At 48.4% G+C, this 15,805-nt stretch overlaps 1 protein-coding gene across 3 annotated transcripts in view; it reads right to left on the minus strand.

Annotated features, from left to right (window-relative positions):
- AFAP1 (actin filament associated protein 1) overlaps nt 1-15,018 on the minus strand; it is a 102,081-nt gene extending 87,063 nt beyond the window's left edge. Inside the window, exon 1 of one of the 3 annotated variants that reach the window (XM_015595015.2) lies at nt 14,857-15,018. In XM_015595015.2, coding sequence (XP_015450501.1) covers nt 14,857-14,911 — 55 coding nt within the window. In that variant the 5' untranslated portion in view covers nt 14,912-15,018. Of the gene's footprint in view, nt 1-13,959; nt 13,979-14,856 lie in introns of those variants that run through there. The other 2 variants (XM_006919015.3, XM_015595014.1) reach the window with 2 other exon arrangements.
- Between the last annotated feature and the right edge of the window lie 787 nt (nt 15,019-15,805).

Raw genomic sequence — 15,805 nt, forward strand, 5'->3', positions numbered from 1 at the left:
CCCGGTTGTGGCGTGTGTTAGTGACCTGTCTGTCCCTCCACATCGCGGAGCAGCGATCTGCTGGACCACAGTGGCTCGTCCGCTCCCCCCTTGAGGACACCCGGGTTGGTGACACTTTCTGGCCGTTAGGAATAGAGCTGCTGGAACGTCTGCGTCCAGGTGTCCGTGTGAACGAAAGTCTGCATTTCTCTGGGACGGGTGCCCGGGAGTGCCACCCCCGAGTCCCACGGAAGCTGCATGTCCGGTGGTTTTAGGACACTGCCGAGCTGTTCTCCAGGTGGCCGTGTCGTCTTATATCCCCCCAGCTGCAGTGGAGGGACCCAGTTTCTCCACGTCCTCGCCAGCACCTGGTGCCGCTATTTCTCATTGTAGCCATTCCGGTCGGTGTGCAGTTTAGTTCGCGGTTCCCTAATGGCTGATGACGCTGAGCGTCTCCTCCGGAGCTTGCTTCTCGCCCGCATCTTCCCTTGGGTGAGACGTCTCTTCGTGCCTGTTACCCATTTTCTAACTGAATTGTCTATTTTATTGTTGAATTTTGAGTTTTTTGGTACATTCTAGATACTAGTCCTTTATCACACACATAGTTTGAAAATATTTTCTCCCGGTCGGTAGCTTAACTTTTCAGCTTCTTAACAAAGTCTTCAGCAGAACAAACGTTTTTAATTTTGACGAAGTCCAATTTATTACTTTTTCTTTTTATGGACTGTATTTTCAGTGTCAAGTCTAAGAATTCTTTGCCCAGTCCTAAATTTCAAAGGGTTTCTGTATTTTTTTTTCCCTCAGTGTGATAGTTTTACATATTACATTTAAGTCTATGATCCATTTTGAATAATTTTTGTATAAGGTGTGAGGTTTAAGTCAAGGTTCATTATTTTTGCCCATGGATGTCCAACTTCCAGGCGACCAGCTCCATTCTTTAATGGGATGAAAAATAAGCCAGTGCGACACCTATACTACGGCCAGGTAATGTTTTGTAAAACTTTAATTCCAATTACACACTGATGTAAAATGTCCAGTTTGAAACTCTGAAAAATATAGCTCTAAGTAGTCTTACTTTAAAATTCTGATTTCTACCTATGATGCCCGATACCGCTGACATGAGTATCACAGATAAAACCTGACCAATAACTAAAAATATACAATAAGAAAAACAATTGGCACGTGCATCTATTAATTCAGACTTTATTTCCCGTTTACGGAGGGGAGAAATAGTCACAACTATAAACCCCGGCGACTGGATCATAAGTGTTTGTGTCTAAAGCAAACCAGCCCGAGGTGTCCCTTCCCTAGATTATAAAATGCCAGGCTGAAATTTAAAAATTCAAAGACTTCGCATTGACTGAAGCAGCACAGCGCAGTCCACATAACTGTCTGGGGCCGACGGCAAAGCTGAAAAGGCCCGTCCACCTGGCCCGTCCACCCACGTGTGGCTCTGTGCCCTCCAGGAGCCAAGAGCCCCCACGGAGTCGAAGCACCTGACTGGCAGCACGCGCGCTCGGCCCTGCTCCGCCACTGCCCAGCTCTGTGACTCTGGGAGTCTCCCTCGGGCACTGGGCACTGGGCGCTAAGCGCCCCCACGTTCCCTGGGGGTAACACGCCAGCTGCCTCGGCTGCTCGACGGTGAGCGACGGCAGCGGGAACGCACGCGAGGCCGCTTCTGGATGCCCAGCACGCGGCGAGCCCCTCAGAGCGAGCGCGGCGCGTACCCCCGTTGGAGAGAAGAGAAAACTTGCTTTCCCACTGTCCCAGGCGCCATCGGGGAAATGCAATGAGCAGAGACAGCAAATGAAGGAAACCAGAAGCAAAATACTTGCTCAGTTTTTAACGAGAAATTTTGAGATATATATATATATATAGAGAGAGAGAGAGAGAGAAAGAGAGAGAGGAAGGAAGAGGAGGCAGAGGGAGCGGGCTTTGGCCCATCACGGATTCGCACGCCTTCGTCACTTGGGCCAGCATCGGACTCCCAGAGGGGAGGGCACCTCCCGCCGGCGGCTTCCTCTACTCAGCACGCCGCCTCCGAGGCGCTGGGGCACCAGCAGCACCCCGACGTGGGCGCCGTGCCTCGGGCGGGGGAGCTACAAGCCCTAAGAAACCAAAGCACAGACAGCGACCCACAGAGGAGGTACCGGCCGCTACGACTACTTGGTGGCAAACGCTGATGTGACGCTCTCTGTCCCGGAGACATCCAAACAAAACTTGCCAAGAGCACAGAGAGGGTGTGTCACAGAAACCCAAGGCTGCAGGTGCTGGTCCACGCCACTCTGTCACGAGACACTTACAACCCCCGAGGGATGCCCTCCAGCACCCGGCCCCACTGTCCCCTAAGATGCTCCTTTCCACATGTCGCAAAGCCTTCTGGTGGCACCTGCATAACATGTGCCTCGACCAACAAACTGCCAGGCCCTGCTCTAACCCCTGAGGTCCCACAGCAAAACCCAAAGGTGAGTGAAATGTGTCCTTCCATGGGAAAGAGCAGGAAAGCCTGACCTATCATAAGCGGCATCGAATCCATCCCCGACGAGACGCCCCGCCTAGCTGCTTGCAGGCGAATCACTCCAGAGTGACTGACTCCCCTCCCCACGGAAGAGTTGAGGGTGACAGCACACCAACTAGAGTGGCATCGGCACGGACCTTCAAGGTCATGACTCGGGGCAGTCTGAAATAAAGGTCACTCGGTCTCAGGCAAGCCATAATAAAAATCAAAACCAAGTATCCCTGAAAAGCGTATGTACAAGCATGGGACCTGCAGCAAAAAACAGATGTCACAACGACGGTGCAAAGACCTCCCCGCGGTGCCCCCCCCTCCCTGAGGCCACCCTCCTCGCATGAGCAGGGACCCAGTCCCTGTGGGCCGTCTGCCCTTCGCCCCTACCCTACCCACCCGTGCTTTCAGAAGACGCTTCTGAGACAGCGCCCGACACACAGAATGCGCTCGAGAAACAGTTCGTGAAATGAGTGAATATAAATTGCTCTAATTTCACAAGAGTCTGTTCTAATGTTATCTTTCTTGTAAATAATGCCATGAGCTTGAGCAAGGAACTCAGGTTCTTTACCAGTTTTATCATCTGTAAGGTGTTAACGACAACAGCATTTGCCCATAGGTTTGCTGTGACAAACCTAAGTCCCTGGGCACGTAACCAGCTCAGCAGAGGCCCTGGGCCGGGCAAACACTCAGTCAAGGCCGCTTGGCATCAGCTCGTACACCCTGCACTCCACGGGCAAAGGAGTCTACGAGCCTGGAGGTGTCATCACGAAGAGTGTCTGAGTATACTGGGGGGCCGGGACGGTGCTGGAACGGTGCTTATCAAGTACTCACTGTTTTGTTTTCAAAAATACCCCCAAACCATACAAATACATTTATAAGTACACCGGAAAAGATCTGGAAGGAAATACAGCAACAGCTAACACGGTTACCCCAAAGACCATGAGCAGAGAAACGCTCACTTTTTGCTTTTCGTCTTCCATACTTTTCGAATTATTTTCAATTAGCCTCTATTCTTCTTATAAAGTTTTTCAAAGGATTTCACTGCAACTTTTCTGGAGAAACAAGCAGGTGCATCAGGAAGGTAGAAACAGAAGATAAACTGAGTGAAACTGAGTGAAGCTGAGTGCCAGGTGCAGGCTTGGCATACGCAGCACCTCCTTCTGCAGACACACAATGCCACCCCGCCACCTCCTCTCCTGTAGGGATAACCCGAGACTCAAAGACTGAGATTTTTCTAAGCAACCTCATGCCTTTCTGCCTACTTCTTCTTCAGGTCGGCGGAGAGAGTTCTGATCACATCGACCCCTCAGAGGGGTTCGGAACCTCCCTCCCAACCCCTCCGGTCCGTACACCTGCCCGGTGCTGCTCGCTCTGCTCCGGCGTCCGAACTTAGATTGTGATACCCCAGCGGTTTCGACTGCGCGTTAGTCTGCTTGCCATTCCCACCACGCTTGGCACAGTGCAGACAACAGGTCAGCGAATAGCCGGGCTGGAAGGCCACTTAGAAGACATACCATCTGCTGTACTACTTATAAAAACATGGGCCAGGGAACGGACATGATCTGTCTTGGGTAATTCCACTAGCATTGCTATACGCAGGATGAAGCCAGCTCTGCTGACCCCTAGACGAATGCTGGTATGTAGTCCCAGAAAAACTGTATGTTTTCCTTGTCTTGAAAATATGCACTGCTAGAGAAGATGAGTATGATTTCTCAGGGGACTGCTCGGCCCAGAGTCCAGAACTCACATCATTAGAAAAACAGTAAAGCCCAATGAGATATTAAGATCATCGATTGGAAAGAGGAACTGGCTGAGAGAGGAAGGGAAATTCACGCAGATCATTGCTGGCCCAATGACCAAAACAGAACAAAAGCCGAACCCCACCTAAGGAGAAAGGGGAAGATTGATTAACAAATTCAAAACAGACCCAAGACAGTAGTAACATAATCATTAAATATAAAGGTACCAGGTAAGTGTATAACACTGAACACATGAATGCAAAACCTCCATAGTTTTAGAATAAGACGGCTATTAGAAATTGTCAGAAAGCTATCTTAGAAAGAGTTATTTGATTCCCATGTTACAAATAAATAAATGTATGTCTCACACACACTCGATTCACGTATGAATTGTACTATTTGATTCATATATCTGAGAAGTATGACAATATCCAAATTTCTAGGCACAGTCTTTTTGGACTAAATGTGGTATGCAACAGTCCATATTTGGGGGTCACCCCTCTCTGGATGACAACCAAACCCAGTGGTTTTACAGGCAGAGTTTATGCTGTCACTACAATAGATAAAGGAAAGAAGGAAAGATAGTTTAGTTAGCAAGGAAGAGAATTTAATTTCTAAACTGTATTTGCTTCCCAAAACAATCTTCTAAATGATATAGAAAATATAATTAACCAAACACAGAAAATTTTCACTAATTAAAAAGGTTACTAACAAAATACCCTACCAAGAAAATTACAAGCCTGTAAGACAAAGAGCCTGGACTTCTCCCTTAGAATCAATCTCCACGTCAAAAAGTCAAAAGACAATTTAGATATGTTTTGAGATCAAAAAGCAGAAAAATCTACATTATTTTATTATCTGTGCTGCCTTTTCGGGACTGCCCTAGACTCTCAATAAAGAATTCTCTAAATCTCAAAATTCCTTTCCACACATACAAGTCTTATGATCCAGGAGAAAGACTAAGTAGTACATAATTATTAATTTGTCAAAGGCAATATGTATTTTCTACCAGCTTGCCTCCAAAGAAAACAAAATCTGGAATTAGAAAACTAAATTGGGGTTGTAGCTTAACCATCTACTGTGAGACCAGGCAAATTACCTACCTAATATCTCTTTAGCTTGTTTCCCACCCTTTAAAATAGAAGCAATTTTTTAAAACCTATCTATAAGATTGGCAAAGAACAAAACATTTAATGAGAACACACTGTATTGGCGAGGGTGTAGGAAACAGGCATCCTATGCATCGACGGCGAGAGAAAATGGTGTAACCCCGATGAAAGGAAATGCAGCATTACCCATCAAAACCGAAAATGCGTATACCCTCGGCCCAACAATTCCATCTCTAGGAATCCACCCTGCGAACATATTCATGAGAATACACAAGAATTATATACGACGCAGCATTGTTTCTTATTCCAAAAGATTGGGAACAAGCCAAACACCTAATAATAGAGAACTAGGAGAGAATAATGTTTCTATTATGGCTACATCTGTGTTTTTAAAAAGAAGACAGAATTATCCATAAACGCTTGACTATGCGCAGAACATCTCTGGAAAGATTCAAAAGAAACGCGTCATTGGTTGCGGGACAGACACCAGTGACGGAAGTGCCACTTCCTTCTTCCTCTCTAGGGCCTTGTGAACGCTGTTCCGCTGCTTACGCTATTCAAAATGTATGACTAAAGTAAATATTTTTAACCTAATTATAAAAGACATAAGGCAGCTGGTAATACTAACTCACAGGCTCGCCGTGTTAATTAAACGAGGAACGAAATCGTGGGTAGTATCAGAGTCCTAAGAATGAAAGAGCAATTTTAATTTGGGCGTCAGAGAAGGGAGGGCGAAAAGCGAGCGTGTGAAGGACGGATAAGGTTTGAAGAGGCCAGGGAGTCGGGGTGCGGGGGCTGCGGCCTCAATGGATCAGAGGGCACGGAAAAGTGCAGCTCTTGGGCTGGGCTTCAGGAAAGGGCTCAAGCACCCAGCGGGGGTACAAGGTCAACATCAGTAAGAGAAAGAAAGAAAAATCCAAACTCGGAGCTCGCACCAGACGTGAAGGCCTGGGACGCCCGGCCAAGGAATCTGCACTTTATTCTAACCATGGAAAATCACTGCGTCTGTATAGACACGGAATTCTAAACACGGAAACTCGCGTATGATCTGACCCAGAGAGAGAAGCTGGAGAGGGAAAGGAGAAGGCAGGAAGCCATTTATGGACGAGATGCAATGGGAAGACGTGAACGAGGGCGCCGGCCCCGGGGAGGGGGCGCGATTCAGCCCAGAACTCTGACCTTTCACCTATGTCGAAAGAGCGACTGAATGAGAAGGAGCAAAGGCACTCTATATTACAAAAATCAATATTTTTTACATTTATGACAGCTAAAGGCCAGTTTTAACTTTCTGTGATAACGAGAGTCAGAAGAGAAAAATAAAAATCATTTATCAAAAAAGATTTCACTTCAGACCACACGTTTCGCCTTTCCTTCAATCGCGCCCCAGAAGAAAGAGCCCTGGATTTTATTCCTGACTTTGCCATCAAAAAAAGCTAGAACGTTCCTGTGCATCCCAGTTTCTCTATAAAATCAGTGGGCTCGAGTAGGAGATTTCCGAAAGTCTTCCAGTTAGCAAATCGCACAATCGATATGTTCGTAGCAACACAGGCGACAAAGCGAAACGCATAAAAGAGGCCGGTGCAGGGCTTCTGGTCCACCGCACGCTGGATGACAAGGGGGCTGCGGCTCAAACACATCTCCATAACAATGCGTGAAGATGCAGTAGCGCTCATGCGATACTGTCGGAGGCTTCCTGGTTTAAATCTTTGACGGTAATGGCCCAACACTTTACAGACTAATTTCAGTGTGACTAACTTCTTTCAGGGGACACAGAACATCTAAAAAAAAAAAAACCCACATATTAATTTGTCATTTCATATTTTGACCATCAAGAGAAAGATGCAAAGGGCCCTTGGTGAGAGGGGAGGTCAGCCTCGCGGCTGAGTGACAGCCCAGGAAGCCGAACGACTTCTGGGACAGTCGGCCAGGACTGGATCCATAACTGACAGCGTCCCGAACTTCTGTCCCCACTTCCCGCTCAGGACCAACTGAGAAAGCCTCACCTGCTCCCCCGACCGGTCACCCGGACGCCCCCTTCCAGTAGCCGCTCAGCCTCCTGCAGCCCCCAGCCCCCTGTCATGGCACCCCTGAGCCCCCTTTTCTCCACGAGGAAGCTCCCCCACCCCTCTGTCTGCCTCGGGGTCTCCGCCAAACCTTAGACTCTCAGTAAACAGCTTTTGCCTTTCTCATGTGGTTGGGTTTTGTCTACCCACAAAGAAACGTCTTAAACCAGGGGCTTGTCTCCAGATGGTCAAGTCCATAATTTAGAGGTCCAGTGGGGCAGGTTCCAAGTCTGGAGAGACCATCACTCCCACAGGACCTCTTCCCACAAAACCGGCTTACTAGACTTTAGTCACTCCTCAGCTTCAGAGAAATAGCCGAGTGTTAAGGAAAGGTCAAGGGCCTTGAAGTCAAACCCCTGGGTTCGAGTATCTCATTCTTCTCCATGTAATTATGTGACCGTGAGCAACTTTCTTAACATCTCGAAGCCTCTGTCTTCATCTTTAATAAAAACAATACTTGCCTAATATTAAGACTGTATTAAGTGGGACACTATATGTAACGTAGCTGACAAATACTGCGTACTCAACAGCAGTGACCACCCTCCTCCAGCCCCATCTCACCCGCAGGGAGAAAGGCTGAAGCGTTATCCAAAGACAAGATTTGTCTCCACTGTGCCAGCTTTGGTATGGGTCCCTTGCAGCTCCCGCTATATGATCTATAATGGGAAGTGACTTTCCTGTACTACCCCATACTTCTGTTTTTAGCAGACTTGGGTGTGCCATATTACCTCACTCTTAAATCCTCTTCAGAATCAAAAACAGAACTTTAATCTGTAACACTGTTCAAAGTATATTGTCTCACTCTCTAAGTCCTCCACCGAATGAAAAATAAAACTTTAATCTGTAACACTGTTAGAAGAAGAAAAGATATACCTATGAATCACATCGAACTATTAAAAAAAGCAAACAGCTGTTGGGGAACATCTGGGCTGGCGAGGAGCTGACAGGCCTGGACAAACAAAGGTACACTTATTGGCCTCCGGGGAGCGAATGCTCCTCATCTACTCTGGCTAGGTCGCCCATCATAGGTGAAGCTCTCTCGTCTTCCTTTCCCATCCAAATGGCCAAGGGCACAAGGCTGTGCCAGGCCTCTTCCCTCGGAAGCCCAAGCCCAGCCAACTTGTGCTTTTTCTTCTGGCAAAATTATTCAATCCTATTTCTGCCTTCCAAGTAGCTAGACTGGCCTGAAGCACCCCGCTCCGTTCAGTCCACAAGAGGTCCCAGGCAGGGTCTGAGATGACTCCCAGACTTAGGATTAGGCTTAAGAAGGTGCGGAAAACTCATATATGCACCACTCTGAAAAACAGTCAGTGAACTCCTGCAGGAGGCGAGGTTCGCCAGCCACCGACACCTGTCCAACAGGCAACCCAGAATAACCGCGGAGAGCTCTGGTGCCAGACTGCCCATTTTTCTACCCTGATTCCCACACTTCCTGGCTGTGCGACGTTGGACAAGACCCCCAATCTCCCTGTGCCTCAGTTTCCTCACCATAAAATGGTCACAATAATGGGGTTGCTCTAAAAATTAAATGAGTTGGCATGCAGGGAGAGTTCAATAGGAAAGTGCTGGCTAAGTGAATAAATGTTAGCTACTGAATATATACACACACGAACACTGTATTTATAATGCACGCAACGATGTTCGGAATACACGCTTAACTTCTAGAGAAGGAAGGATGTAAACCAGCTTTTCGAGCAGTATCTTCAAAATTCTGCAGAAAAATGATTTCTAACCCAGAATTCTATACTCAGCCCAACTATCAATTAAATGAGAGGGTAAGATATTCCGACCTTATACAAGAGCTCGAAAAATTATCATTTCTTCAAAAGCTCCTGGTGAACGTGCTTAACCAGAATAAGAGAGAAAACCTAAGAGGAAGGCACCTTGCCCAGGACGGCGGGGAGCGGTGACCTCATGGTGACGGGGGAGCTCTGGGAGGGCAGAGGGCCGGTCCAGAAGGCGGCCCGTCTAGAGGAAAAGCAGGCAGAACGAGACGTTCAGAAGACTTACCCTGAGAAGGGTAAAGTGGGTGCTTCCCCGACGTGTACGAATGTGGGCGGGCGGGGATGGAGAACGAGATATGAAGAAAACTGAGCAAAACCGAGCAAGACGATCATCGACTCCAGGCGGACAAACGCGAGAGAGAGGAAGTACAATCGAGACTAACATCTCAGCCGTGAATAACGGTTCCGTAGCATACGTGCTGCTGAGTTTATATCCCAAATCTTTGCCATGAGCATCCCGAGAGGATGAGGGGAGAGTGGGCGGGGGAGGAGGGGGTGGGATAAATGGCCTAACTCATCTTCTTCATAGTAGGGTGTCTCTCTCCGACAAAATCTGGAAGAAATAGCTAAAACATTAAGGGGGCCTCCGGGGAGCAGGAATCAGGGTGGAGAAAAGGGCGGGTCGGTGATTGCTTTTTTTTGTTGTTGTTCTCAGCTTCGTAGAACTTTTGACTCTTAAAACTACGTGGCTGTATAACTTGGTTGAAACTGGGTATTTAATTTTTAAACAAAATCTGATACTTGACCAACATGAATATCCTATTAACTGGTAGTGTTCTTAAACTTTTTGGAATCCAACCCCCCTAAAAACGTATGGAAAGCTATAACCCCCCTCCTCAGGAAACACACGCGTAGGCGCAGATGCACAAAATTTTGGCATAGGATTTCAAGTAGTTCGTGAACTCCTAAAGCCTTAGAATTAGAGATTCTGGTTTCTTACAGGAAGTTTACTTCCAATCAGAGCTTGTCATTCACTGTAAAGGAAAAAATCCTAGTGGAAAACTATGTAAAACACCTACATGGTCAAATGAGGCCACGCTCGGTCTTAAATACTTGGTGACCATCACCAGTCACCTCCTTGACCACAGGGCTGCACCTCATCCCCAGCGACCGCTGGAGGGCCAGACTTCGTTTATTGGCTTCGCTTCGGCCTTGAAACAGATTCTCTAAAACTCAGGAATGTGAGTCCCTGTCGGGTTGACTCAGCTGTTTCCATTCTAGAAACGGACATGGAATCATGCACTCCTCGCCCCGTGAAGAAAGCGTCCTTCACATAAACCCTGAAAACGCAAGGTCCCAAATTCCCCGCATGGGTGTTTTTTCTGATACAGGAATTACTCTAATGACTTCTTGGCAAAACTTCTGTAATCAGAGCAGACCACTTAAACACTCCAAGACACAAAATTTAGTTCTGCTTCTGACCGACCTAACCCGCTGCTAAAAACCTCACCATCAGTTCGACGACTCAGAGGAACAGTTTTGCTGTTTAATAAAAATCTTAAGGGTGCTGTCAATTCGCGTAAAATTCCGGTGCCTTGGTGTGTTTACTTGTGAACCGAGGGTAATAACGACTTCACTGGATGTTGTCATACTGTGGCCGGCAGAAATCGGCCCCCAAAAAAGTCCGTGCCCTATCCCCTGGAACCTATGACTATGTCACGTTACATAACAAAGGGACTTTCCTACGGACTTCAAGTAGGGAGGTCATCCTGGATAATCTAGGTGGGCCCAATCTAGTCAAACGAGCCGTAATGGCACAGAACTTTCCCCAAGTGGCAGAGGGACACAGAGGAGGAGTCAGACTGTGGAGTGGGGCTCGAGGGTCCCTGCTGGGCCTAGGGTCGGGGTTACGTGCAAGGACCAGAAGGAGGCTCTAGGAGCTGAGGGCGGCCTCGGAGCTGACAGCCAGCAAGGAAGGAAATGAGCCGGGTTGTTTTAAGCCACTAAGTTTGTGGCAATTTGTGACAGCAGCAAGAGGAAACTCACACAGTGACATATGTGAAAATACCCAGTGGAGTGTCTGTCACATAGTCTATATTCAACAAGAGTCAGCTGACTTCCTTAAGTCCAAAGGCGGGATGGCCATATTCCATCTGAAACGACAGACTCGTGCTGATAAATGCCCATTTGGGGAATTATAAATTGCCCAGAAGACCTCCACGTTTTAGGTCTCAGGTAATTCACTTGTCCTCTTGTAACTTACATACCCACCAATACCTGCCTCGCCTGATGAACTCTAAGCAGCTTGCAGGAGAATAAACGCTGCACTGTGGGCACCAGCGCGGCCCCCAGACGCCCCTGTGGTGGCACCTATGACACAGCGCTGAAACTGCATCCGGGTCTGCTTCGCCCCCTGCACCGCGAGCCCCGGCTCTTCACGCCTGTGACTGCGTCCCAGCTCTGCATCTCCACACTGAGCACAGTAAGGGGGCACATCACAGGGAAACTACACGAAGGCCTGTGAACTATGCCACAGCGTCACTTAACATCTGTGCACAGAACAGAAACTCTCTGAGGACCAGCGCCATGTTTCATTAACCTCTGCATTCCTCCCGCTGCCAATGCCTGGGGGACCAGGGGCTCCTAACATTTGGTGGCGAGGAAGAAAGGGAGGGGAGGGAGGGAGAGGAAGAGAAAAGCAGGACCGCCCGGCCCGCGCCGGCCCACACTCTGCTCAGTTCCCGGCCCACACTCTGCTCAGTTCCTGAGCGGTGCTGAAGGCGGGTTCACGGGGACACCGGCTGCCTGCCGGGTATTTCCAATGTGAACTGCTGAAGGCTTTGTCGACCTTGACCTCAGACGGTCTACGGCTTTTCCCAACCTTGAGACAGGTCACTTAGGGACTGAAACGTCAAGAAAATATACTTCATTAAGTGAAGGTCCGTGGGGCGTCTGTCGCTGGAGAGGCTGTTACAGGCTGAACTGGGCACATTCAGTAGTCTTGCTTGGAAAAGACTGACGGTAACCGAAACTTGAATTTGATGTTTCCCCAAATACTAAAATATCAAACAATACTGGACAATTAAAGTGAGAAAACAATCCTAAATGAAGTGGCTTAACACACCTCCAAAGATCATCTGTATATTAAACATTTGGGATTTTAAAGAAAAATCTAGAGTCATTCAATTCGTAATGAAGCCTTTTTTTTTTAATCCTTGGCAACATAATATTTTACAACTTATGAAATCCCACTACGTTCACGATTGCATTTTATCCTCAAAACTATCTCCTGGGCTAGGTAGAAGAGGCATTACTAACAATTAATTCCACCTTACCGGTGAGGGAAATGACGTTCAGAGAGGTACGTGGACTTAAAAGCCTTAGCAGGCCCGAGTGTCTAACTCAAGCCTCCTGTCCAAAGAACTAAAGTTATCTTTAAAATGTAATTTTTATTCACATCCTGTCAACATCCAAAGAGATTTAGAGGTAGCTTACCAATAACAGACACTTATGCAGTAAGGACTGTAAAATGGAAAAGAAGAAAAACCATTTAATAGATGATGTGGGACAGGCTGGGGGGAGAGCAACACAAAGACCTACAGTCTAAGAAAAATTTATCTCTGAACTCCCCGTTCCAGGCATATAATACTTAAAGAGAAAAAAGTGTTTTATAGAATATCATAATCTCGAGAAAAGCCATCATCAGTTCTTTAAAGTGGGGTAAGGTAAGCTCTGTTTGGACCCTGGGGAAAAGTAAGGCTTACTCTCTTCCTTCAAAGGGTGAGCGACAACGACTTTGAAATGCAGAGTTCGAACTCTACCTTGTCCATCCCGACACTTGACACTCGCTTCTACGAAAGACTTTTCATTTAATCCATGTAAAAACCAGGCCTGCTACAAATGAAGTATACGCTTGATGCAGAACGAGCATTAACTGGTTAAGCTTCAGTGAAACATCGTAGCAGTACAATCTAAGAAAAACATGAAGAAAATCTAGTTGTTTCTAAAGACCTCTCCTAAAATAAGTGCTTTGTGACATGCTCCATGTGCTTTTTTAAATTAAGACAAAACCCCACTGATTTAAGTGAAAATTGTAATTCAGTGGCATCACTACTTGACCAAACAGCTACCATCTATTTTTAATCCCTGTCATCAACCAAGTAAGAAGAGCAGAGACAGACATGCGGCTTTAGGAAAATCTAGCACACCAAATTCCCATGTTACCAAACATAAATTGGAAGGGAGATTAATATTTTAAGGGCTTAAGTTCTACATTCCTTACAATTGGAGCTTCCTTTGAGGCCATTTAACATATGATGCCATTTTTTGGAAGTAATCATTTTAAACTATGTTTTCAACCATTACATAAAACCCCATACACCTACTCAAGGCACTCCCCAAATCTCATTTATTTCAGACTCCCCAAATTAAAATCTGTTAGAGACTGGGAAATACAGAAGCCTACAGTTGGCAGACTTCATCTGACACTCAAAAGATCAGTGAAATGCTCCTCTGAAGAGTTCTGCAACCAACACTTCATCGAGGAAACATCAAATCGATTTGCTATAGTACAGATGTTGCAAGTAAAATGTAATTACGAAGACTATGCAAGACAATATCAAAAAGCCGCTTAAGCTTCCATCACAGACTCTGGTCTTTAACACTGAGACAAAGCACACACCCATGACGATAAATCTTTTGAAAAGAAAAGAAAAAAGGACTCCCACTTCAGAATCTACATTTTCAAAGATCCCCATTATTGAAAAGACCATAGCCACTAAGAGAACTTTGCTATATTTGGCTGAAAGTAAAGGTTTAAGGCTGACAGGTTCTTACCTAGTTTAAGACCCTCGGAGGTGAGGTAACGAGGCCAGAAGGGGTGGCTTTGCAGGAACAAAGAGCAGCTTAATTCCAGAGCCAGACTTAGACCCAATAAATTTTAATCAGGACTCCACACCGTGTAACAAACACCAGGAAGTAATAGTGAATGTTAATCTAAAAACCCTTTGGAGAGTTGAGGAATTGCAGATTCTAAACCACACCCACGTGAACTGCTTGGATGCGCCGTATAGAAAAAGGAGCTCTCACGAAGATGCGCCTCTCCCTGGCTCTGGGCACAGGCTGCCCACCCCTGTGGGAGCATCTGCTGAGCTGTACTACCGCTAAGCATCTGCCCTTAAAGACCACAGCTCTCAGAGGGCAGAACATAGGATTTCAGGGATGGCTTCAGAGAGAAGGTGCCACCTGAATAGAGACCCTAATAATGGGTAAGCAGAAGTGGAGTGACTGGAGCGGGGAGGGGAGGGACAGGAAGAGTTCCAGGCACAGAGGGGAACTGTGAAAGGCCTGCATGCCAAGTTTGGACTTCACAGCAGGGGCAGCGGAGGTTAATACATTTCTATCTTCTATTCCCGTTACATACACCATCTTGTTCACAAAGAACTCGGCTATTAGAGCTACTTGTGCCCACCGCCCAGTCCTCTGTCTTGGACCTGAACGCTCCCAGAAGGCAAAGCCTGTCTTTGACTTTGCATCCTTCAGGGAAGAGACTCTTCCCTGGGCCATAATAAGTGCTTTGAAAAGTCTGATGAGAGGGTAAGGGGACCAGTCCACTTTATTTAAGTGGCTGAGAGACACAGGGCCGGCGGGGAGGGTCAGGCCTCGACATGGGGCGGGAGTTTCCCGGCCACCACCTGGCTCTCGCTATCCCCTCCACCCCTTCGCAGACCTGACCTCTAACTGCCTTGGCCTCATTCCGTGGGGGTGGATCTTCCTCCTTCAAACGCATTTTCCAGCCCGCCTAATTCCTAGGCGAGTTTCCTCCACTCCGCAGGCGCTGAGCGCTGCAAAGTTAAATCTGGCTTTCCAGGTTTTTTTTCTTCCCAGTCCTAACGGAAGAAATCAAGAAGCGCAGGGCAGAGGGGCTCGGCTCCCTCCAATCAGACGCGGCTCCCGCCGGGCGAGCGTCGCCCTGGAGCAGGAAACGCTGCGGCCTGACGCGCGGTCCCCGGGCGCGGTGACAGCCCCGCGCTCCCCGGGGACTGGGACGGGGCCGGGGAGAGGCGGGTTCCCGGGGAAGTGCGGCCCCGCTCCCGGATTCTGCTCACTTGGCAGAAGAGACAATAAATAAAGGAGCGGGTCGGCGGTCCCGTCTGGGCCAACTGCGCGCCCGCGCACAGCCCGCTACGCCCCGAGGGGCGCCACGACCCTCACGCGGCAACCGACACGCGGGCGCGCGCACGCGCGGGCACACGCACACGCGGGGAGGGGGCGCGCCGGCTCACACCCCGACCGCCGCGTGGACGCCCCCGACTCGCAGGGTGGCGTGGGCGCCACCCGCGTGGGTCCACGCAGCGCCGCCGTCCGCGACTCCCGCACAGCGAACCAGTTGTGGGGAGCTGAGAAAGGGCCCCCACGATCGAGGGTCCACGCAGTGACCCTCGAGGGGACAGAGAACCAATCACACATGGGAGGGGCAGGGACAGTCTCCCACTCGCGGGATGTCCGGGACTGCCCACGCGCAAGGGACCACGCCGACCTGTTCTCGGTGACACACGCGGACCACCGTGAACCAGCCACAGCACGGGGACCCGGCCCGAGGCAGTGCCCCCAATGTCAGGGCGGCCGGGGCCGCGCGGGTGGCAGCAGGCGTGGAGTCCCCTCGGTGCCACCCCGAGGCCGA

The sequence above is a fragment of the Pteropus alecto genome, unplaced genomic scaffold, assembly GCF_000325575.1.
Source record: "Pteropus alecto unplaced genomic scaffold, ASM32557v1 scaffold5, whole genome shotgun sequence".
NCBI classification, from domain to species: Eukaryota; Metazoa; Chordata; class Mammalia; order Chiroptera; family Pteropodidae; genus Pteropus; species Pteropus alecto.